We start from the raw sequence: 22,536 nt of genomic DNA, 5'->3' as shown, positions 1-22,536 counted from the left end.
TGGGCCGGCTCCTCCCGGGGTGTGATGGTAACTAGGCCGGCGGCGCGCTCAGGGCTCTCTGGGGTCCGCTCTCCGCTCCCACTACCGATCGAACTACTCCTAACCATTTTTTTTTTTTTTTTTTTTGGTGGTACTGGGGTTCCTGGAAGCCCTTCTACCTCCGGGCTACACTCCCAGACCTATTTTTACATTTTTGTTTGGAAACAGGGTCTCCTAAGCCAGCGCGCGCGGCTGGCTTCGAACTTGCGCGATCCTCCTGTCTCTGCCTCCCAAGCGCGGGGATTACAAGCGTGCGCCACCACACCCGGCCTACTCCTAACCATTTTTTTAAAAGCATACTTTTATTGGTACGCTGGGCATGGGGGCTCAGTGCACCCTCCGCACTGCAATCCTAGTACTGGGAGTCTGAGACAAGAAAATCGCAGGTTCAAGGACAGCCTCAGCAACTTATCAAGACTTTGAGACCTTGATTCAGAACAAGAATTTTTAAAAAGGGCTGGGGGTGTAGCTTGGAGGCAGAGTGTCCCTGGGTTCAATCCTCAGTACTGCGATTACAGGGTGTGCCGCCATGCCCAGCTCTATTTTTAAAAATACTTTCATGTTTTGTTAAAAAAAAACATACATGCAGAGGGGTATAATTTATAGACACATATACTTTAAAATGAATAACCAAAGGAACGCCCATGTACCCCAGGACGTGCACCCAATGGCTGTCTGGGAGCTGATATGGCCTTCAGCCTTCAGGGGGTTCAGTTTTCTGCCCCCCTTCCTGGAAAAGTTTTGTAGGGAGCTTAGTACCAACTAGGATCATGCAAGACTTTTTTTTTTTTTTTTTGGTACTAGGAATTGAACCCAGAGGCATTCTGCCTCCAAGCTAGACTCCCCCATCCCAATTTTATTATTTTTCTTTAGAAACAGGGTCTTACTAGGTTGCTGAATCTCACTACTTGCTGAGGTTGTCCTCGAACCTTTCATCCTCCCGTATCAGCCTCCTAAGAACTGGGATGACGGGCGTGAGCCACCACGTCCTTCCTGCTCTTTTGTTTTGAAACAGGGTCTTGCCAGATTGTTGACAGTCTCGTTGAATTGCTGAAGCTGGGCTTGAAGCTTTGATCATCCTGTCTCAGCTTCCTAAATACTGGGATTACAGGTGTTCCTCCCAGGCCCTGCCAAGCCCGACTTCATGGACAGAATATATCCCTGGGAGCAAAAGACACCAAGGACCTTTGGCCTTCAGCATCCCGGTAGCACTTTTTTTTTTTCTTTCTCAGTATGGATGGAACCCAGGGCATTCTACCTTTGAGCTACACCCCCAGCCCTATTTTTAAATTCTTTATCCTTTATTTTTATTTATTTATTTTGCAGGTCTGGGGATGGAACCCAGGGGCATTTGACCTCCGAGCTACACCCCTTACCCTATTTTTTATTCTTTATTTTGAAACCGGGTCTCACTGAATTGCAGAGGGCCTCACTGAGTAGCCGAGGCTGTCCGCGAACCGCGATCCTCCAGGTCTCAGCCTCCCGAATGCTGGGATTACAAGCGTGCGCCACCACGCCCGGCTAACGCTTTTAAGTTTGTAAAAGCCAACTCCACCATGACGAAATAAATGAACTTTTATGACTGCACTTACACAGTGATTTTTTAAAAATCTTCATTCTGGGTTCTCAGAACGGAGCTGAGTTTGCGATGCTGGGCCCATCTTGGGATGGGCAAAGGGACCCGGGACCCAGTCACCGCCCCGGGACCCTTGCTGGGCCACACATCCGGGGCCTGCGACCTCTGGCCGGGAGGTTCCTCCCGGGGACGGTGACGGGCGCGGGCTCAGGGCTCCATGTGCCACCACTTGAAGGCGAAGGGCTTCCGGCGCACGTTGGTGCCGCAGTGCACCTCGCCCTTGCGGATGTGGTAGGACAGGTAGTCGTCAATGAAGGTGCAACGCAGGCCCAGCGGCTCCAGCAGCTCGCGCACCTTCCCCTCCAGGCAGCAGCGGCCGTCGATGATGGGCCCGAAGGGCTTGGGGATGCCCAGGTGCTTGCCCAGGACCAGCATGTTCACCTGGGGGAGGCGAGGGCCCAGGTCACCGTCTGAGCGTCCTCTCCCACCTCTGACCTTCAGATATAATAGCTTTACTATATATTTTTATTTTTAAATTTCAGTATTAGGGATTGAACACAGAGACATTCTACCTTCAAGCTATACCCCCAAACCTCTCTGATTTTTTTTTTTTATTTGAAACAGGGTCTTGCTAAGTTGCTGAGGCTGGCCTCAAACCTGCACTCCTCCTGTCTCAGCCTCCCAAGTACTGGAATTACAAGCATGCACCGCCACCTCTGGCTATAACAGCCCCACTTTACAGAAGGGGAAACTGAGGGTTATCTAAGGCCACCCGCTTGTCCCAGACCTACACACCAGGTAGCTGGACTCCAGGACACACACTGCTAAGTCCACACGGCCATGAGTGCTGTGCACAGTTCCTTTCTGCCTGTTCTTCCCTTGTCTCTACTCCCGCATGCCTCCGCAGGCGCCCTGGTCCTATCTCTTAGGCTCCTTCCAAGGGCCTGGACCAGCAGAGGCACAGCCAGCCCTGATGACACCCTTGCAACACGTGGGCCCCTTGACATGGGTGTCGCTCTTGGCTAGCTCCGCGGGTGAGGAAAGCCTAGTGACTCTACTCAGGGCTCCAGGGGGAGGTGGCCCCTTCCTCCCAGTTGCTTTTTGGTCAAGAAAACCTTCATTCTCAATGAAATGTTTTGCAGAAACTCAGGGCACAAGGTGGAGACAGACACCCCAGCTCTGGGGAGCTCAGTTTGAAAACTTCTATAATGACCTGAGTGTGGTGGTGCACGCTTGTAATCCCAGTTCTTGGGAAGATGAGATAGAAGGATTGCACGTTCTCAGCCAGCCTCAGCCACTTAGGCCCTCTGGCGTTTAGGGAGACCCTGTTTCCAAATAAAATAGGGCTGGAGTAGAGCTTAGAGATAGACTGTCCCTGGCTTCAATCCCTAGGACCAGAAAAGCAAAAAGCAAGACAGAAACAGAACCCAGCTATGATGGGGCCTGTGGCTCCTTGTGAACTGTGACCTCCGGTCTCAGAACTGGGCATGTTCCACGTGGCCCTCGAGTATTCTGTGAAGAGGAGATATCAGACCAGAGGGATGGTTACAATACAGAGGATGTAAGCCGGGCGTGGTGGCGGCACACACGCCTGTAATCCCTGTACTTGGGAGGCTGAGACAGGAGGATCACAGGTTTACAGTCAGCCTCGGCTACCAGTGAGACCCTGTTTCAAGAGTTAAAAAAAAAAAAATCAGGCTGGGGTGTGGCTGAAAGGGAGAATGTCTCTGGGTTCAAAAAAAAAAAAAATACAGCCGGGCGTGGTGGCGCACGCTTGTAATCCCCGCGCTTGGGAGGCGGAGACAGGAGGATCGTGCAGGTTCGAAGCCAGCCACGCTGGTTTAAGAGACCCTGTTTCCAAAAATAAAACAGGTCTGGGAGTGTAGCCCAGAGGGAGAAGGGTTTCTAGGAATCCCAGTACCACCAAAACAAAACAAAACAAAATACAGATGATGTCAAAAATAGTGCCTGGGGCGGGGGGGTCACAGTTAAAGGGCTCCACACAGGTGCCTGACCTGGGAGCATCCTGGCCTCCACGTGGGATCCTGGCCTGGGAGGATCCTGGGCTCCACGTGGGGTCCTGACCTGGGAGGATCCTGGCCTCCACGTGGGGTCCTGACCTGGGAGGATCCTGGCCTCCACGTGGGGTCCTGACCTGGGAGGATCCTGGCCTCCACGTGGGGTCCTGACCTGGGAGCATCCTGGCCTCCACGTGGGATCCTGACCTGGGAGGATCCTGGGCTCCACGTGGGGTCCTGACCTGGGAGGATCCTGGCCTCCACATGGGGTCCTGACCTGGGAGGATCCTGGGCTCCACGTGGGGTCCTGACCTGGGAGCATCCTGGGCTCCACGTGGGATCCTGACCTGGGAGCATCCTGGCCTCCACGTGGGATCCTGACCTGGGAGCATCCTGGGCTCCACGTGGGATCCCTTCGTGCGATTAGTGGTGAGAATCTTGTCTGCGGCTTGACCCTGCCCATCTCCAGACCCTCCGCAGGGGAGACCTGGCTTTGACGCCATCTCCAAGTCCTATTCTTTGCTTCCTCTGGAACGAGGTGGGAGAGGCCGACTCCCCCAATGCTGAGGGACACCAGCAGGGTCTCTGTGGGCTGTCCAGGCCCAGGCAGGCCCCAGTGGCTGTGGGAAAGAGTCTGGGATGCCCCAGAATCCACCCAGCCTCTCTCAGCCGCCTCCGCGCTGCACCCCGCGGGGTCAGGCCCCCCTCACCATGTTGGGGAAGAAGGCGCCGGCCTTGCGTGTCTCGTTGTACTTCTCGAGTTTGAAGAGCTGGGGGATGTCCACGATGTCGGCCTCGGCCAGGCCCAGCTCCCGCTTCAGCACCTCGCGGTTCCAGTCGATGCAGCTCTGGGGAGGGGGACGGGAGGAGGGACAATGGGCCTGGGGGCCAGGGAGCAGAGATGGGGGCTGCGCCCTGAGCGGGTGCTTCTGGGGATGGCAGGGCCTCTGCCTCCCCTCTGCCTGGGACCGCCACATCCCCGGCGCTGTTTACCAGCCGCCGGCACGCAGGCCAGGAGGCTTCTGCCCGGGACTCTAGTCGCGGGGGGCAGGTGGTGGCCGGGAGGGACACCCAGGCTTCCTACCTCTACGTATGCGTTTTGTTCTCTAAGAACCTTGTTGGACAGAATGTCCTTTATTTTCTGTTGCTTTTTTCCTGTCACAAGAAAAAGGCAAAGAGACAAGTCACCCAAATGAATTCAGAAGTCGACTTCTGTTTATTTTATTTTATTTATTTATTTATTTATTTTTGGTGGTACTGGGGTTCCTGGAAACTCTTCTACCTCCAGGCTACACTCCCAGACCTATTTTTATACTTTTTAAAATTAGGAAAAAGGGTCTCTTAAGCCAGCGTGGCTGGCTTCTAACCTGCACGATCCTCCTGTCTCCGCCTTCCAAGCGCAGGGATTACAAGCGTGTGCCACCATGCCCGGCAGAGATCGACTTCTGGTTGGTCGGGTACAGTGGGGACTCGGTGTTCGGTTCTGTGAAATGGGGGCAGTGAAAGTTTCTAACAGACATGTTTGTTGTGAGCCTCTGCGAGGGAAATATTGTAGCCCTGGGAGGACTCATTAAAAATGTTGCCCTCATGCCGGGCGTGGTGGCACACGCTTGTAATCCTAGCATTTGGGAGGCAGAGACAGGAAGATTGCAGATTTGAGGCCAGCCTCAGCTATTTAGTGAGGCTCCCATGACCTTGTGAGAACCTGTTTCAAAATAAAGACTAAAAAATAGGGATGGGGGTGTAGCTTGAAGGTAGAATCCCCAGTACCACACACACACACACACACACACACACACACACACAAAAATTACAGTCAGCCAGGCATGGTGGCCCATGCCTAAAATCCTTTGGGAGTACTTGGGAGGCTGAGACAGGAGGATTGCAGGTTCAAGGACAGCCTCAGCAAGTAGTGAGAATCTCATCAACCTAGCAAGATCCTGTTTCAAAATAAATAATAAAAAATTGGGCAGGGGGTGTAGCTCGGAGGTCAAATGCCTCTGGGTTCCATCCCCAGACCCTCAAAAAAATAAAAATAAAAAAATAGGGCTGGGGGGTGTAGCTTGGAGGTAGAATGCCTCTTCAATTCCCAGTACCACAACACACACACACACACACACACACACACACACACACACACACAAAGGTTGTCCTTAGCCAGGCATGGTAGCACTTGCCTATAATTCCAGTACTTGGGAGGCTGAGATAGGAGGATTCTAGATTTGAGGTCAGCCTCAGCAATTTAGCGAAACCCTGTTTCCAAATGAAAAATAAAAAAAAGTCTGGGGTGTAGCTCAGAGGTAGCATGCCCCTGGGCTCAATTCCCAGTACCCCCGCCCCCACCAAAAAAAAGAAAGTTGCCCTCACTCCTAGAAATCTGCTCCTCTCTGAACCGATCCCATTTAGAAAGAAACAGAACAGGTGCTGGGGTGTATCGCTCAGTGAGAGAGAACTTGCCCAGTATGTGCAAAACCCCGGGCTCTCTACTCGAAAAGGAAAAAAAAAAAGGAAAAAAAAAAAAAAAAAGAACCAGAGCTGGGCGTGGTGGTGCACTCTTATAATCCTGGTACTTGAGAGGCTGAGACAGAAGGATCGTAGGTTCGAAGCCAGCCTTGGCAACTTAGCAAGACCTTCCGCAACCTAGTGAGGCCCTGTTTCCAAGTAAGAAATGAAATCGGGCTGAAGGTTTATTTCGGAGATAGAATGCTTCTGGGTTCTATCCCCAGTGCCACCAAAAAAAAAAAAAAAAAAAAAATCTCCCCCTGGCTCAGGCCACACTGGCCTTCCCTGAAGCCCCCCCCCCCCTGCCCCTGCTCCCTGCGGCCCCTGACCTTGCACCAGCCCTCTCGCTTGGCTCCTGCCCTCCCTGGCCAGCTCCAGCTCACCATCCTCCCAACTCCCCGTCTTTGCCTCCTCCAGGAAGCCTTCCTCGAGCCCCGCCAGGAGCTAGCCCACCGGATCCTGCAGCACCCCGCACTGGCACCCCTGTTTCTGCACACAGTAGGTGCTCACAAGAGCCCGGTTGCCTGGACAATGGCCCCTGGTGGGAGGCCTTGTGATGGCGGAGGAAGGAGGCATGGCCGACTCACTTTTGAGCCCCTCGAACAGCAGCGCCTCCCCGTGGCCGTCCTTCTGCAACTCCCGAAAGAGCCGGTAGCAGCAGCGGGGGCTGGCCAGGAGCAGCCGGAAGCCCTGAGGCCGAGGGAGAGCCGGGTCAGAGGGCGGCTGGCCCAGGCTCCGGGAGGGGTGTGGGCTGGGACCCAGGCCGAGCCTGGGGAGGAAGGGTTGGGAAGTTGGGCGGAGAGTGGCCCTGCGGGTGGGAAGGAGCCTGCAGCCCTCGGGCAGCTCCGGCCTTACCTTCCTGTCAGGCGCTGGGACGAAGCTCAGAAACTCGTCCACGTGGCCCACAGAGAGCCAGTCCGAGTAGAGCCTCACGGGCGCCTGCACCTGCTGCGCGCCCAGGAAGTCCTGCAGGGCCTGGTTCACCTCCCGGCTCTCAGTGCTGCCGGCCAGGGCGGGAGGAGCATGACAGGGCTCACGCGGAGAGACTGGGGGCTCGTCAAGGAACCCGGGTTCTTCTTCATCATCGGAGCAGGGATCCGGGAGCCTAGAACACCCATATGTCCCTTGGCATCCAAGGCACTTAGGAACTGTCATTTGCTTTCGCTGAGGTAAACTGAGGCACGGAGTCACAGAGGTAGTTAGGACCGGAGCCTAGCCACAAAGGCACGGTCTGTCAGATCAGCCCAAGTATCATGGGAGAAACACAGAATCCGGATGCGTTCTCACTGAGCATGTGGCCTCGGGGGTGGCCCTTCACCTTCTGAGCCTGTTTTCTGATTCAGCATCTTCCTCAGTCTGTTCTTCTGCCCTGGCCTTCCTGAACACCAAGCTCATTCCTGCCGCAGGACCTTTACACACGCTCTTGCATACGCCAGGACACTCTCCCCCAGATGTCCTTCTTGAATTCAGCCTCAGCTCAAAAGTCCCTTCCCCAGGACACTCTCCCCCAGATGTCCTTCTTGAATTCAGCCTCAGCTCAAAAGTCCCTACCCCAGCTCCTCTTCCTAGTGTTTGGAGCCCTGGTGGCCGGGAGCGGGCAGGGCCTTCCCTGGTTTCCGCTTGACCCTGGCACCCGGGGTCCTGGCTCCCTCACGTCCCCCGCTCACCTGGGGTAACTGCTGTTTCCGATGAGAATCCGTCCCAGCGGGTATTCCTTCTCCCCGACTCTGACTGGGGGGCTCACTTCCAGGTTCCCAAAGGAGTCCAGCCCAGTGATCTCCTCTGTTGGGGACCCTCGGGTCACGTAGCCAAAATTTGGACCCTGAGGAGAGAAGCGTGGGCTGAGGACGGTGTGCGTGCACGAGGCTGCGGAGAACTCGAGACCCTCGGGCCGTTGTGGGCCACGGGGACAAGGGAAGGGGCTAGCATTTTTTTTTTTTTTTGCATTGTGACCCTAGTCCCTGCCTGCTGCTACGCATTAGACTTTAACTTGGGTGTAATAATAAATTTGCACAATATCGTTTTGCAGATGAAGAGACTGAGTTCAGGGTGGTCCAGTTTGTGGAAGCTCGGGGACTTGAACTGTCCCGATGGCCACTGCTCCCTGTCCACACGAGCCCCATCCTGCTCCTGGGCTGGGACGCGAGTCTCAGAATGGCTGTGATGTCTCCCTGTGGGTCTTTGTAAGAGGGACACATTTCTTGCTGCCTGTATGAGCTTTATGGCAGATGTGGCAAATCGCACCAACTTAGTGGCTTAAAATAACACAGGCCTATTGGGATCGGAGCCTGCCGTGAGGCAAGGCCAGTGCTGGGGCCTCCGAGGCCGGGATCGGAGCCTGCTGAAGGGTTAGGCCGGTGCTGGGGCCAGCGAGGCTGGGATCGGAGCCTGCCGAGGGGTTAGGCCGGTGCCGAGGCCAGCGGCCAACATCGGAGCCTGCCGTGAGGCTAGGCCGGTGCTGGGGCCACTGAGGCTGGGATCGGATCCAGCTGAGGTGTTAGGCCGGTGTCAGGGCCAGCGAGACCAGAATCGGGGCCTCCCATGAGGCAAGGCCGCTGCTGGAGCCAGCGAGGTCTGGATCAGTCCACCGGGTAGCCAGGCCACTACTGGGGCCGTCAAGAGTGGGATCGGTACTTGCAACACGGCATGCACAGAGAAATATCGCAGAAAATTAAAACCAGATGCTTCCCCTAATCAGCAATAACCAGGAGGAAACGGGCAACAGGAAGAGGTCGAGCTATAGAAAGGGCCCTATAGTGAAGCAATTAAGGTGACCAAGCAGAGGGTATGGAATAGGGGAGGATGGAGCCTCTTTAAAAAGCAGGAGGTACATAAACAAATGTATCAAAGTTAATCACCAAACAAGCATGGGATCGAGGGAGGGGGAGGGAATGGGATGGGGGCTGGATGAGGGCTAATTGGATGATGTATGCTTGTTTATCCTCTCAAGTCTTGTGTTCCAATGTGATGTATGATTACAATGCACCAATAAAAATAAATTAAGAAAAACATAGCTATAACTAACAGATATAAGAAATTAAACTGAATGTTATATTAAAAATGTCAAAAAATAAATAAAAATAAAATAAAATAAATACTAAGCTAATCTCCCCCCCCCAAAAAAAAATAACACAGACCTAGGGGGCGCAGGGGTACACTCCTGTAATCCCAGTCCTTGGGAGGCTGAGCCTGGAGGATTGCAGGTTGTAGGCCAGCCTCAGCCAAGTAGTGAGATTCTTATTAACCTAGTGAGACTGTTTTGAAACAACAAAATAAAAAGGGATGAAGCCAGGCATGGTGGTGCATGCTTGTAGCCCCAGTCTTTGGGAGGCTGAGACAGGAGGATCGCGGTTCTCAGACAGCCTCAGGTACTTAGTGAGGCCCTTTGCAACTCAGTGAAACCCTGTTTCAAAAAATAAAAGAATAAAAAAATAGGGCTGGAGGTATAACTTGGAGGTAGATTTTCCGCACACTCCAGGGCTCTTTCTGGGAAAGTCGGGAGGCAGGGCGAGCAAGCACCCTGGGGGCTCTGTTCCCCAAAGCCCGACTGGCCTGGTTTTCGGCCAAATTTTGACTCCTGCAGCCCGAGTTTCAGTTTCTTCATCTGCAAAATGGGCCTACTGATAACAGCTTCAAAAAAAGGTAGTCCAAGCCGGGCGTGGTGGCGCACGCTTGTAATCCCAGCTCTTGGGAGGCCGAGACAGGAGGATCGCACAGGTTCAAAGCCAGCCTCAGCTACTTAGTGAGACCCTGTTTCCAAATTAAAAAAAAAAAAAAATAGGTCTGGGAGTATAGCCTGGAGGTAGAAAAGGCCCTGGGCTCCATACCCAGTGTCACACACACACACACACAAAGTGGCCCAATTAGATGAGTCAGGTACTGCAAAGAACTTAACTTTGCGAAGGACACAGGATGCATGTTCTATAAAGGCAACTGTCATTATCGTTATTGTTATTGTTTATTATTATTATTATTATTATTATTATTTTATTATTATTATTATTCTGTGCTGACTTTGCACCAGCCTGCCACGCCAGGCACCATGACACATCCCTTATGTTACTTTCCACCCCACCCGTGGTGACTCCAGCTGTTGAAGCCACACCTAGGAAGTGGTCATGGACCCCCAACTGCCCCAACCTCCTCAGTGGATCCCCGAAAAGACAGGCCCTGCCACTGGTCCCACCCGCAGCGTGCCCTGGTAGGATCAGCCCGAGGATGAGCTGGGCTCAGGGAGCAAGGGCTTGGGGAAACCAAGAGCCAGGGCTTCTCAGGGTAAGGGCAAAAAAATACCAAGCCCCGCCCAGGAAGGGGAGGGGCCTCAAGGCCAGGCTCTGGGTCTCTGTGGCCCTGCCTGCCCGCACAGGTACCATGACGCGCTTGACCGGGAAGTCCTTCAGGCCTCTGTTCCTCGGGGAGTCAAAGACCACGGGCAGCGTCCTGTGCGGGGCCTGGATGTAGCCAATCTCCATTTCATCCTGTGTGGAGTGAGCAGGAAGGGGCTGTGGCACCTGGGAGGGTCTTGGCATCCGGTGCTGGGAGGGGGGTGCAGAGTCCATATCTCCCACCCTTGTTGCCCATACCTGTAATCCCCATGACTACAGGTTTGAGGACAGCCTCAGCACTTAGGGAGGCCATCAGCAATTTAATAAGATCTATCTTCCTTCCTTCCTTCCTTCCTTCCTTCCTTCCCTCCTTCCCTTCCTCCCTCCCTCCCTCCTTTCTTCCCTCCTTCCTTTCTTTCTTTCTTTCTTTCTTTCTTTCTTTCTTTCTTTCTTTCTTTCTTTCTTTCTTTCTTTCTTTCCTAGAACTGGGGGTGGAACCCAGGGGCATTCTACCTCCGAGCTACACCCCCAGCCCTATTTTTTTTATTCTTTATTTTGAAACAGGGTCTCACTGAGTTGCAAAGGGCCTCACTAAGTAGCTGAAGCTGGCCATGAATCGCGATCCTCCTGTCTCAGCCTCCCGAAGGCTGGGGTTACAAGCGTGCGCCACCATGCCTGGCTTCATCCCTTTTTATTTTTTGTTTTGAAACAGAGTCTCACTAGGTAATCCCAGTACTTGGGAGGCTGAGACAGGAGGATCGCAGACTTGTGGCTAGCCTCAGCAACTTAGTGAGGCCTTCTGCAAATTAGTGAGACCCTGTTTCTTTCTTTTTATTTTATTTTTTTGTGGTACTGAGGATGTAACCCAGGGCCCTTCTACCTCCAGGTTATACTCCCAGACCTATTTTATATTTATTTGGAAACAAGGTCTTACTAAGTTGCTGAGAGCCTCACTAAGTAGCTGAGGCTGGCTTCGAACCTGAGTGATCCTCCTGTCTCAGCCTCCCAAGTGCTGGGATTACAAGCGTGCGCCACCACGCCTGGCTCAAGACTCTGTTTCAAAAATTAGGGCTGAGGCTGTATCTCAGAGGTAGACTGCCCCTGGGTTCAATTCTTAGTACACCCCCCACCCCACCCCCCCAAAAAAACCCAAAACTGGTGGCCAAGAGGGAAGAGGTGGCACAAGCCTGTAATCCCAGTATTTGGGAGGCTGAGACAGGAGGATCGGAAGTTCAAAGCCAGCCTCAGAAGTTTACCAGGGCTCTCTGCAACCCAGTGAGACCCTGTTTCAAGATAAAAATAATAGGGTTGGGGTATAGCTCAGAAGTAGTATGTCCCTGGTTTCCATCCCCAATACAAAAAAAAAAAAAAAAAAAAAAGCCGGGCATGATGGCACACGCTTGTAATCCCAGCATTCGGGAGGCTGAGACCAGAGGATCGCAGTTCCTGGACAGCCGCAGCTACTCAGTGAGACCCTATTTCAAAATAAAAAATAAAAAACAGGGCAGGGGGTGTAGCTTGGAGGTCGAATGCCCCTGGGTTCCATACATACCACAAAAAAAAAAAAAAAAAAAAAGCCCCACAGTGGCCCACGATCGATCGATGTCCCCAGAGTCCTTGCCTGGGCTCCCTGGGCCCCGCCCTCCGCAGCTTCCGCCCCCATCCCTCCCTTGGAGGCGGCCGGGCGCGGCCAGGGGCCAGTACCTGCATCCACTGGTCGTCCATGTTCTCCTCCTCCGGGCACACGGTCAGTTTGCACTTGGCTTTCTTGGCCAGGGCAGCCACTGCCGTGAGGAAGTCTTCATTTTCTAAAACCCTAGAAAGAGGAAGGGCGGCTCCTTGTACACTGGAGTCCGCAGCTCGCGCTTGGGGGAGGGGGCACGCGGAAGCCCCAGAGACCACAGCGGCCCCAACGGAGAGAGACCTGGCTCATCTGTCTCTCTGATCTTAGCCAGCACCATCCCTCTGAACCACCTCATCACAGTCCACGACAGGGGACCAGCAGGTGCCCCTTAAGGAGAAGACAGGGTGATTGGAGGTCACTGCCGAAGGCCACGCCCCCTCCCCAGGACAGCCTCGGGGTTACTCTCTTGTTCTTTTTTTTTTTTTTTGTGGTACTGGGGTTCCTGGAAGCCCATCTACCTCCAGGCTACACTCCCAGATCTATTTTTTTTTATATATTTTGAAACAGGGTCTCGTAAACCAGCGCGTCTGGCTTCGAACCTGCGCGATCCTCCTGTCTCCGCCTCCCAAGCGCGGGGATTACAAGCGTGCGCCACCACGCCCGGCCTACTCTCTTGTCCTTTCTGCCTCTAAAGCAATGGGAAGGGGAAGGGGGACCCTGGCACTCTCGCCAGGGCTGGCAGGCTGCAGGATGGATGTCCAGGTCTCCCCAGATGCAAGTGGATCCCATCCCCAGAGACAAGACCGTCAGCCCAGGGCTCGGCCCGGAAGGCATGTAAACAAGTACACAAGCATCCCAGCCTTGGGCGCAGCCGGCCACGCTCCGAGAAGCCCTGGAAGTCCAGCTGGGGATCGTGCCGTGTTGCAGCTAGAGCTTGGGACTCCTCCCGCTGAGCCCCAGCACTCCAGGCCCCTCACCTGCACACGTACACCTCCTGGGGGGGCTGGGTGTTGGGGGTCATGATCCAGGGGGCCACGCGGAAGGCCACACTGTCTTGGAAGACCAGAGTCTCGGGGAGTTCCTGCAGGGGGCAGGGAGAAGGGTTGTCCCAGCAGCTGGGCCCCACAGCCGCCACCTCCCCCCCCCTCCCCGGGGCTTCATACTCCTTCCCCGCCTCGCTGGCCAGGCCACTGTTTCGGGTGCAGCCTACCGGGTTGGACGTGTCCAGCAGGGAGACGGCGAGGGAAATGAGACCCGGGAAGTTGGCGTCGGGGAAGGCGAGCCCCTCCACGTAGAAGTCCGTGCTGTGCTGGCCGCCCTGGAGCTCCAGGAGGTGAGAGGGCTGCTGCGGCCCCAGGACCGCCTTGAACCTGGACGGCGGCTTGTTCCCTAGACAGGGCAGGAGGCTCAGGCCCGTGTGCCCATGAAGACCCTGCTCCCATCTCCTGGCGACTGGCATGCTCTCCCCAGGACCTGTCACCTCCTAAGAGCCCCCCAAAGCAAAGCCTCACTTGGGAGGAAAGGACCGAAGCCCCAGTGGGACATTGCCCCCCGGCTCTCCCTCCATGACGGTGCCTGGGACCTCCACAGCCTCGCGGGAGGTCCACAGTACATCATTCCTTCCCTCTCTCCCTCATTCCCATACACTACTCCGGCCAGGTCTCTGCTGACACTGGGATGGGAGCAGAGGTTACCAAGGACACAGAACCACCATCCTCCATGGAGCACGCAAAGGCTGCTGAAACTGGAGGTGAGGCCGAGGGCTCTGGGGGGACCCTGAGCGCGCGGGAGGAGGCATGTCAGGTGGAGGCCAGGAGCTGCTGTCACCGGCCAGGGTGACTCTGATTGCTTTGGTCTTGAAGGGAAGGGCATCAAATCTAATTGTGCCTCTGCAAGCTCCTCCCACGGCCCATCTCGCTTGGCATGGAAGCCACAGTCAGCACGCGCCAGCCTGGTCCGCCCCTTCTCCATCCTTATCTGCGAATTAACCCGCGCACACGACACTCCAGCTGCAGTGAGCCCCCTGTGTTCCTCAAAGGCACCGCGGGGCCTTTGCCCCTGCCAGGGCATCTGCACGGGTGGCCCTCGCGCCCCACTGCAGTCCCTGCTGTGTTCTCCGTGGCCTTTAACACAGTTCACACACCGGGTGTTCTACTCAGGTAGATGTCTGTCTTGCTGAAGGCTGTGTCCCTGCTTCAGGAATCATTTGCAAGCTAGGTGTGTGACAGGCACCTCACTGGACCAGGGAAAGAACAGAGCTGGAGGGGATCAGAGTCGGGACTCACGGGCGGCCTGAAACACCCGCACTTTGTCGGCCTCGGGCTTGGCCACGTGGAGCACCAGGTGATGCTTGCTGGAGAAATCCTTGGGGGTCTTGGTGCTCAGGGTCAGCAGCGACATGTCCTGCAGGTCTAGGACGAGAAGATGCGGCCAGAGGCTTTGGGCGATGGGGCCGGCTCACTCATCTCCCGAGCCGGCCGCCGCCCTCCCAGCCACATGACCTGGCTCATTTTCCTTATGCAATTTCTAGTGTTAAACGATATTGTCCATTTTGGGCTAAGTTCTTAGACTTCTCCCACTAGGGCAAAAAAGCAGGGACTCTGTGTGTGTGTGTGTGTGTGTGTGTGTGTGTGTGTGTGTGTGTGCGTGCACGCGCATGCATGGGTGGTACTAGGAGTTGAACCCTAGTTATTTTATTTTTTGTGGTACAGGGGATTGAACCCAGGGGTATTCTACCTCCGAGCTATACCCCAAGCCCAATTTTTTATTCTTTATTTTGAAATAGGATCTTACTGAGTTGCAAAGGGCCTCACTAAGTAGCTGAGGCTGGCCGCAAACCACGAGCCTCCTATCTCAGCCTCCCAAGTACTGGGATTACAAGCATGCGCCACCCATAGTTTTACTTTTGAGGTACCAGGGGCATTCTACCTCTGAGCTAGACCCCCAGCCCTGTTTTATTTATTTATTTATTTATTTATTTATTTAGAAACAGGGTCTCACTAAGTTGCCGAGAGGCTCACTAAATTACCAAGGCTGGCCTCAAACTGGCGCGGGGCCTCACTCACCTTTGCTGTCAAGCACCTCTGCGTCCTCACAGTCCGTGGCCGAGGAGTTGGGGCTGTCTTTGTCACAGTTGACCAGAAGGATGGCCCCTTGTCCACGGGGGCCCCAGGTCCAGGTCCTCTGTGGACAGGAGAAGAGAAGGTCCATGCTTGGAACCCTCCAGCCCCGGGAAAAGCGCGGCCAACTTTCCCTCACAGCCCCTGGGCCTCATGCAGCCCACCCGTCTCCCCATCTTGGTCCCGAGTCAGCCATTCTTGGGTGCCAAGAGAGGATTGCTGTCTGCTCCAAAAGTCACAAATAAACTCATCTAAAAATACAATTCATCCACTTACATAAAGGAGCCCAAGGCGGCATTAATGGGTCCCAACAGCTGTGTGTGTGTGTGTGTGTGTGTGTGTGTGTGTGTGTGTGTGTGTGTATTACTGGAGATTGAACCCAGGGGTGTTCTACCTCCAAGCTACATCCCCAGCCCTATTTTCTTTCTTTCCTTCTTTTTTTTTTTTTTTTTGGTGGTACTGGGGTTCCTGGAAACCCTTCTACCTCCAGGCTACACTCCCAGACCTGCTTTTTATATTTTTATTTGGAAACAGGGTCTCTTAAGCCGGCGAGGCTGGCTTCAAACCTGCGCGATCCTCCTGTCTCCGCCTCCCAAGCCCCTGGGATTACAAGTGTGCGCCACCACGCCCGGCTTTCTTTGTTTTGTTTTGAAACAGGGCCTTGCTGGGTTGTGGAGAGTCTTGCCATGTTGCTGAGGCTGGCCTTACACCTGTCATTCTTCTGTCTCAGCCTCCCAAGTACTGGGATGATAGATGTGGCCACTATGTCTGGCTGGATTGCAACAGCTTAAAAAGATAATGTTGGGTTGACCGAATGGAGACAAATATGTGTGTGGAGATCTTAATTTACATGGTTATTATGTGAACCCATAATTACCTGTTCCTCTAAGGGTGGACACTATTCTTAACAGCCGGCTACTATCTGTCTAGAGATTAGAGCGAGGGGGCCCACCCTGGGATCTGATGGTGATGCCTCCTGGGCAGGAGCTGTTCTGGGGAGCAGCCGCATCCGGGGCTGGACTTGAGTCCACTCTCAGAGGACAGTCCTCCCTGCTCTTGAAAAGGTTTTTGTGCCGGGCGTGGTGGCACACACTTGTAATCCACGGTACTTGGCAGGCAGAGACAGGAGGATCGTGCAGATTTGAAGCCAGCCTCAGCAACTTAATGAGGCCGTCAGTAACTCAGTGAGACCCTGTTTCCAAATCAAAAATGAAATGGGCCTGGGAGCATAGACTGGAGGTAGGAGGCCCCTGAGTTCCATCCCCAGTATAGAAAAAAAAAGGTTTTGTTTTTATTTTGGCACTCAGGATGGAACCCAAGGCCTCAAATCATCCTAGGAATGTACCCTACCATTAAGCTGCGCCACCTGCCGCTCTTTCAAACCTTTGGGTTGTGTGTGTGTGTGTTTGTATGTGTCTGTGTGTGTGGTACTGGAGACTAAACCCAGTGGCACTCTATCACTGAGCTACACCCTAGCCCTCCTCTTCCTCCTCTTCCTCCTCCTCCTCCTCCTCCTCCTCCTCCTCCTCCTCCTCCACCTCCTTCTATTTCTTTTTTTTTTTAATTGCAGACTGAACCCAGAATACCTCTGAGCTACATCCTTGGCTGTTGTTGTTGTTGTTGTTGTTATTACTATTATTATTATTATTATTATTATTATTATTATATTTTGAAACAGGGTCTCACTAGTTTGCTGGGGTGTCTTGCTAAATTGCTGACACTGGCATTAAGCCTGAGAGCCTCCTGTCTCAGCCTTCCAGGTTCTAGGATTACAGCCATGTACCACCATGCCTGGCCCTTCCTTACATTTTTGGTGACCCCAAAAAAGGATCTCAGTCTTTCCAAAGGTTGAAGGCTCCTGAAGGGAACACTTGCACACTGGCATAAAATTGTGCAGGCAGCTTTGAGGTTTCAGGGACACCCTGAAATCTATCCCCAGACCCCAGACCTTAATAGTCTTAAGGTCCGATGTGCACACCACCACCACCCTATCTCTCCACAAGGCATGTCCCATGCGCACAGCTCCCTCCCTCTTCCCCGCCACTCTCCCCTTATTACTCACCCCATGGAGATAGAACCGCCAGGATCTCTCCTCTCATATTCGTTAAAGCCTGGGGCAGATTTCTGAGCCATAGTCTAGACCCGTCTACATGGTTTTCTCTGCTGTGTATTAGCTAGGTGACTCTGCAGATATTCCAGTTTGTTGGGAAACATGTTCTCTGAACCCTCAATTGGTGAAAATATGACCTTGTAAAAGAGCTTGTAATCCCAGTACTTGGGGGGGCTGAGACGGGAAGGATCGCGGGTTCGCGGCCAGCCTCGTCTACTTAGTGAGGCCCCCTGCAACTTGGTGAGACCCTGTTTCAAAATAAAGAATTAAAAATAGGGCTGGGCCTGTAGCTCGGAGGTAGAATGCCCCTGGGTTCCATCCCCAGTAATGCACACACTAAAAAAGATAGTATGGCTGGGCGTGGTGGCGCACGCTTGTAATCCCCGCGCTTGGGAGGCAGAGACAGGAGGATCGCACAGGTTCGAAGCCAGCCTCAGCTACTTAGTGAGGCTCTCAGCAACTTAGTGAGACCCTGTTTCCAAATAAAATACAAAATAGGGACGTAGCTCAGAGGCAGAAGGCCGCTGGGTTCTATCCACATTACCCCCCAACAAGATAGTATGTATATATGTATGCATATAAATATATACTTATAAGCATATATGTACCTATGCATGCATACACACACATATATAAATGTCACCAGTGGTTTTCATCCTCTTTTCTGTCTTCCTGAGGCAGAGTGCTGTTCACTCTATGACCACAAGGTGGCGCCAAAGGCGAGCTAGCGGAGCGGAGGGGCATTTCCGGGGCTTGTATGTCCATACCTGATTTTTCACGGTTTTGGTCAGCTTCGCCTTGCCCGTGCGGGTGATGTCTGCACGAAGGGAGATTTCTGAAATCCCAAGGGTGAAGGAAGAGGGTGGGTGAAGGCGTGGAGTAGGGGTCTCGGCCCGGCCCTTGTGGCCAGGGTGGGAGTCCCCTTTTCCAGAGAGGACACAGGTCCGAGAAGTCTGACTGCCATCAGAACAGCGGGGCTTCTGACCATGCCGCCCCCATCGGGGGTCACGGCCGCAGTGGCCAAGGGCACCCATGGGTCTGACCGCCCCGGGGTGTCAGAAGGAATCCCAGCCACCCAGGGAAGGCTCCGCATGAGGCCCCTGCAGGACTCCCTGCCGGGCTCCGGCGCAGCCCTCAGGGGCCTGGTCGGTGGCACAGCTCTCGGTGTGGGACACATCGAGGCCCCAGTACCCGGTGACACAGTCCAAATGGCCGAGAAAGCGTGTCAATCCTCCCTCCCTCGTCAGCTATACAACCACACCCGTGTGCCTCGCAGCAGGACACAGCGCCGGGCCCACGGGAGCCCGACCCGGCCACGCTTTAGACGCGTCCATGCCGCTGTTAGCACGGAGACGATGGTCCTGGGTGGCCCGGGCCCACCCGCTCCTTCACCAGCCAGCGGGGTGACCCTGGGCAAGCTTATTTAGGTCTCGTGCCTCAGTTTCCTCCCGTGTACAATGGGATAATAACAGGACCAACCTCACCAGATTGTTGTAAGAACTGAATATAAAGTCTTGGCACAGAGCTTAAGTACTACCTTATTATTTATTTATTTATCTGTGTGTGTGTATGTGTTGCCGGGGACTGAACCCAGGGGCAGTCTACCTCTGAGCTACACCCAAGCCCTATTTTATTTTGAAACAGGGCCTAAGTTGCGGGGCCTCGCTAAGTTGCTGAGGCTGGCTGAGAACCTGCAATCCTCCCGTCTTAGCCTGCCAAGTATTAGAATTACAGGGAGAGCCACCACGCCTGGCCTCTCTTATTATTTAAACCCACGTGAGTAAAATCCATTGGTGAAATGAAACCTGAGGGTTTCACATGCCATACTTAATATATACTTAAAATAATATATTATTCAAGATGAAGGCAAACTAAAAAATAGATTTTATCTTTTATTTTTTATTTTTCTTGTGGTACTAGGGATGGAATCCAGGGGCATTCTACCTCTGAGTTATACCCCCAGTCCTATTTTTTATTCATTATTATATATATATATATATATATATATATATATATTTTTTTTTTTTTTTTTTTTTTTTTTGGTGGTACTGGGGGTGGAACCCAGGGGCTTTTCTACCTCCAGGCTACACTCCCAGACCTATTTTATACTTTATTTGGAAATAGGGTCTCACTAAGTTGCTGAGAGCCTCACTAAGTAGCTGAGGCTGGCTTCGAACCTGTGCAGTTCTCCTGTCTCAGCCTCACAAGTGCGGGGATTACAAGTGTGCGCCACCACGCCCAGCTTTTTATTCATTATTTTGAAACAGGGTCTCGTCAAGTTGCAGAGGGCCTCACGAATTAGCTGAGGCTCTCCTCGAAATGCGATCCTCCTGTCTCAGCCTCCCAAAGCTGGGATTGCAAACATGTGCCACCATGCCTGGCTTTGGACTTTGTTTAAGAAAGAGTATCGAAGCTGAATGTGGTGGCGCACGCTTATAATCTCAGCACTTGGGAGGCTGAGACAGGAGGATCATAGGATTGCGACCAGCCCCAGCAATCTGTGAGGCCCTCTGTAACTTAGTGAGACCCTGTTTCAAAATAAAGAATAAAATAGTTCTGGGAGTGTGGCTCAGAGGTAGAATGGCCCTGGGTTCCATCCCTAGTAACACACACACACACACACACACACACACACACACACACACACACACAGTATTGAAGCTGGGCCTGGTGGCACACCTTGTAATCCCGGCATTTGGGAGTCTGAGACTGGAGGATCGCGGTTTGCAGACAGCCTCAGCTACTTAGTGAGGCCCTTTGCAACTCAGTGAGACCCTGTTTAAAATAAAGAATAAAAAAATAGGACCAGGCGTGGTGGCGCACGCTTGTAATCCCTGCGTTTGGGAGGCTGAGACAGGTGGATCGCATGGGTTCGAAGCCAGCCTCAGCTACTTAGTGAGGCTCTCAGCAACTTAGTGAGACCCTGTTTCCAAATAAAATATAAAAAAGGTCTGGGAGTATAGCCCGGAGGTAGAAAGCCTCTGGGTTCCACCCCCAGTACCACCAAAAAATAAAAAATAAAAAAAATAAAAAAAAATTAAAAGAATTAAAAAAAGAATAAAAAAATAGGGCAGGGGGTGCAGCTCGGGGATCAAATGCCCCTGGGTTCCATCCATCCCCAGATCTGCCAAAAAAAAAAAAAAGTATCGAATAGATGGATCAGATAGGACAAAAGTGGTGACACTTTGGGGACCACGACGTCTGTTTACTGTACAAGTCAGTGCCATCTTCTGCTCTGGCTATAAATGTCTGAGGTGTGACTTGTGTATTGAGGTCCCGACTGAGCAATGAGCTATTGTGTCCAAGGCCCCCTGCACCCCCTTCCAGCTGGATTTCTTCACGGTTCCCTCATGGTTCCCCCGCTGAGGATGGAAGATTTCTGAACGACCAGATGTCTGAGCGGACGTACGTACGTACGTTGCTCTTCGGCTCCGCTCAGTCTAAGGTAAGCTCTGGGTGCCTCGTCCCGGACAGACGCCTGGGGGCCGTGTGGGGAGGGGGCGTCACACTTCCAGAAGCCGGTTGTCACTTACCCACCCCGGTGAGGTAGAGCAGGGCCTGGACTGGAGGGGCGTTGGGGCCATAGTATGAAACTCGAACCTAGAAGACAGCAGCGGACATTAGTGACTTCACAGAGTCACTCAGCAAACACAGACCGGACCCCACTAGGTCTCAGCTCAGCTCAGCCCAAATAGCCTGGATGCTAGAGAGACGGTCCCGTGGACCAGCCTCTGGTTCCACGCATGTCTGCCTTCCCACCGCCTGGCATGCGTTCGGTGCTTGTTAAACACCGGCAGGATGGGCAAGTTTAATCAAGACGCTGCCCCCGTAACGCCCTGACACTGTGGGCGCTGTGCTGGAGAAGCCATCTTGATCTTTCGGAGGGAAGGAGGCTCTGCGGGCGGGTGGAGGGGACCCAGGCCCAACAGACTCCTCCGCACGCCACCCTCACCTTCTGGTCGTCTGTGCGGCTGCTGGCGGCTGTCACCCTCAGGGTCACCTCTAGCTCGGGGTCCAGGGGCCATTTGGGGGCGCCAGCGGGACTCTTCTTGGATGGAGGGCTGGGGGTGACTTCCACAACCACTCCTGGGGAGGCGCTGAAGCTGAAGGCCGTGTAGCCCTGGGGGGCAGAGCTGTGGAGGGACCGAGGGGGACACAGGGACCCAGTGAGGGAGGGTCCGGCCACCTGGCTCTCCCAGCAAACCCCCCCCCCCGCCCCCCGTTTCCCAGTCGGTGTAGACGGCAGCTGGGGGTTGTCAGGACTTCACAAGAGGCCTGAAGGAGCGTCTCTTGATCCACAGGGATCTGTACACCCAAGACTCGCGGACACGTGGCTGCATGCATAGAGCTGTGTGCACACGGGGTTGTGCACACACCCAGAATCATCACCTGGGCTCCTGCTTCTGGGGTCCTGGCAGACCAGATGGTCACAGCAAGATAAAAATATACCGTGTCTGTGTGTGTGTGTGTGTGTGTGTGTGTGTGTGTGTGTGTGTGTGCGCTTGCGCCTGCAGGGCGGGTACTGGGGATAGAGCCCAGGGCCATTCTACCTCTGAGCGACACCTCCAGCTCTATTTCATTTTATAATTTTTGAAATAGGGTCTCACTACGTTGCTGAGGCCCTTTCTAAGTTGCTAAGGCTGGCCTTTGACCTGTTATCCTCCTATCTCAGCCTCCCAAGTCCTGGGGTTACAGGCATGCACCATCATGCCTGGCTACATGGCTCGTCTTTTATAGGAGACTGTCATGAGGGGTGGGCAGGAGGAGGTGAGTGGGGATGACGTCAGCTCAGTATCACAACATGATGCAGGTGACTTGCTCATCTCCCACGTCCTGATGGGGCGGTCCAGGGATGATGTTGGCCTCTGTTATTTTGATTGTGATGCAGATGGGCTGGTGGATGGGGACTGGTCCTTGGGGTTGCAACATGGCGGGTGGGGCTCGTTGGGATCTGCAGTCAGAGCGCTCATGTTGGGGGCTCCCTGAAGGTTCTCTTTGGCAGCCTCCCAAGGTTGAGCAAGGAGCCACATAAAATATGACACACCCACGTCGTTATCAACAGAGGTGCCGGGTGTGGTGGGCACGCTTGGAAGCCCTTCTACCTCTGGGCTATACTCCCAAACCTATTTTATACTTTATTTGGAAATAGTGTCTCACTAAGTTGCTGAGAGCCTCACTAAGTAGCTGAGGCTGGCTTTGAACCTGTGCGATCCTCCTGTCTCA

The 22,536-nt window shown here is 53.7% G+C and overlaps 1 protein-coding gene across 1 annotated transcript in view; it reads right to left on the bottom strand.

The window, feature by feature from the left end:
* Nucleotides 1–1,822: 1,822 nt before the first annotated feature.
* PADI4 (peptidyl arginine deiminase 4) overlaps nt 1,823–22,536 on the bottom strand; it is a gene marked incomplete at both ends in the record, with an annotated part of 32,393 nt that continues 11,679 nt past the window's right edge. The window contains 15 exons of the mRNA XM_080693256.1: nt 1,823–2,056; nt 4,344–4,481; nt 4,718–4,788; nt 6,723–6,825; nt 6,991–7,135; nt 7,803–7,957; nt 10,506–10,613; nt 12,165–12,276; nt 13,062–13,165; nt 13,295–13,473; nt 14,370–14,495; nt 15,150–15,267; nt 18,081–18,148; nt 20,847–20,913; nt 21,266–21,446. Of these exons, the coding sequence (XP_080549382.1) occupies nt 1,823–2,056; nt 4,344–4,481; nt 4,718–4,788; nt 6,723–6,825; nt 6,991–7,135; nt 7,803–7,957; nt 10,506–10,613; nt 12,165–12,276; nt 13,062–13,165; nt 13,295–13,473; nt 14,370–14,495; nt 15,150–15,267; nt 18,081–18,148; nt 20,847–20,913; nt 21,266–21,446 (1,909 nt within the window). The remainder of the gene's footprint in view (nt 2,057–4,343; nt 4,482–4,717; nt 4,789–6,722; nt 6,826–6,990; nt 7,136–7,802; nt 7,958–10,505; nt 10,614–12,164; nt 12,277–13,061; nt 13,166–13,294; nt 13,474–14,369; nt 14,496–15,149; nt 15,268–18,080; nt 18,149–20,846; nt 20,914–21,265; nt 21,447–22,536) is intronic.

Source organism: Muscardinus avellanarius (assembly GCF_963383645.1).
Source record: "Muscardinus avellanarius genome assembly, chromosome: 3".
Lineage (NCBI taxonomy): Eukaryota > Metazoa > Chordata > Mammalia > Rodentia > Gliridae > Muscardinus > Muscardinus avellanarius.
Note: the sequence above shows the minus strand (reverse complement) of the source record. Positions and strands in the feature narration are given on the sequence as shown.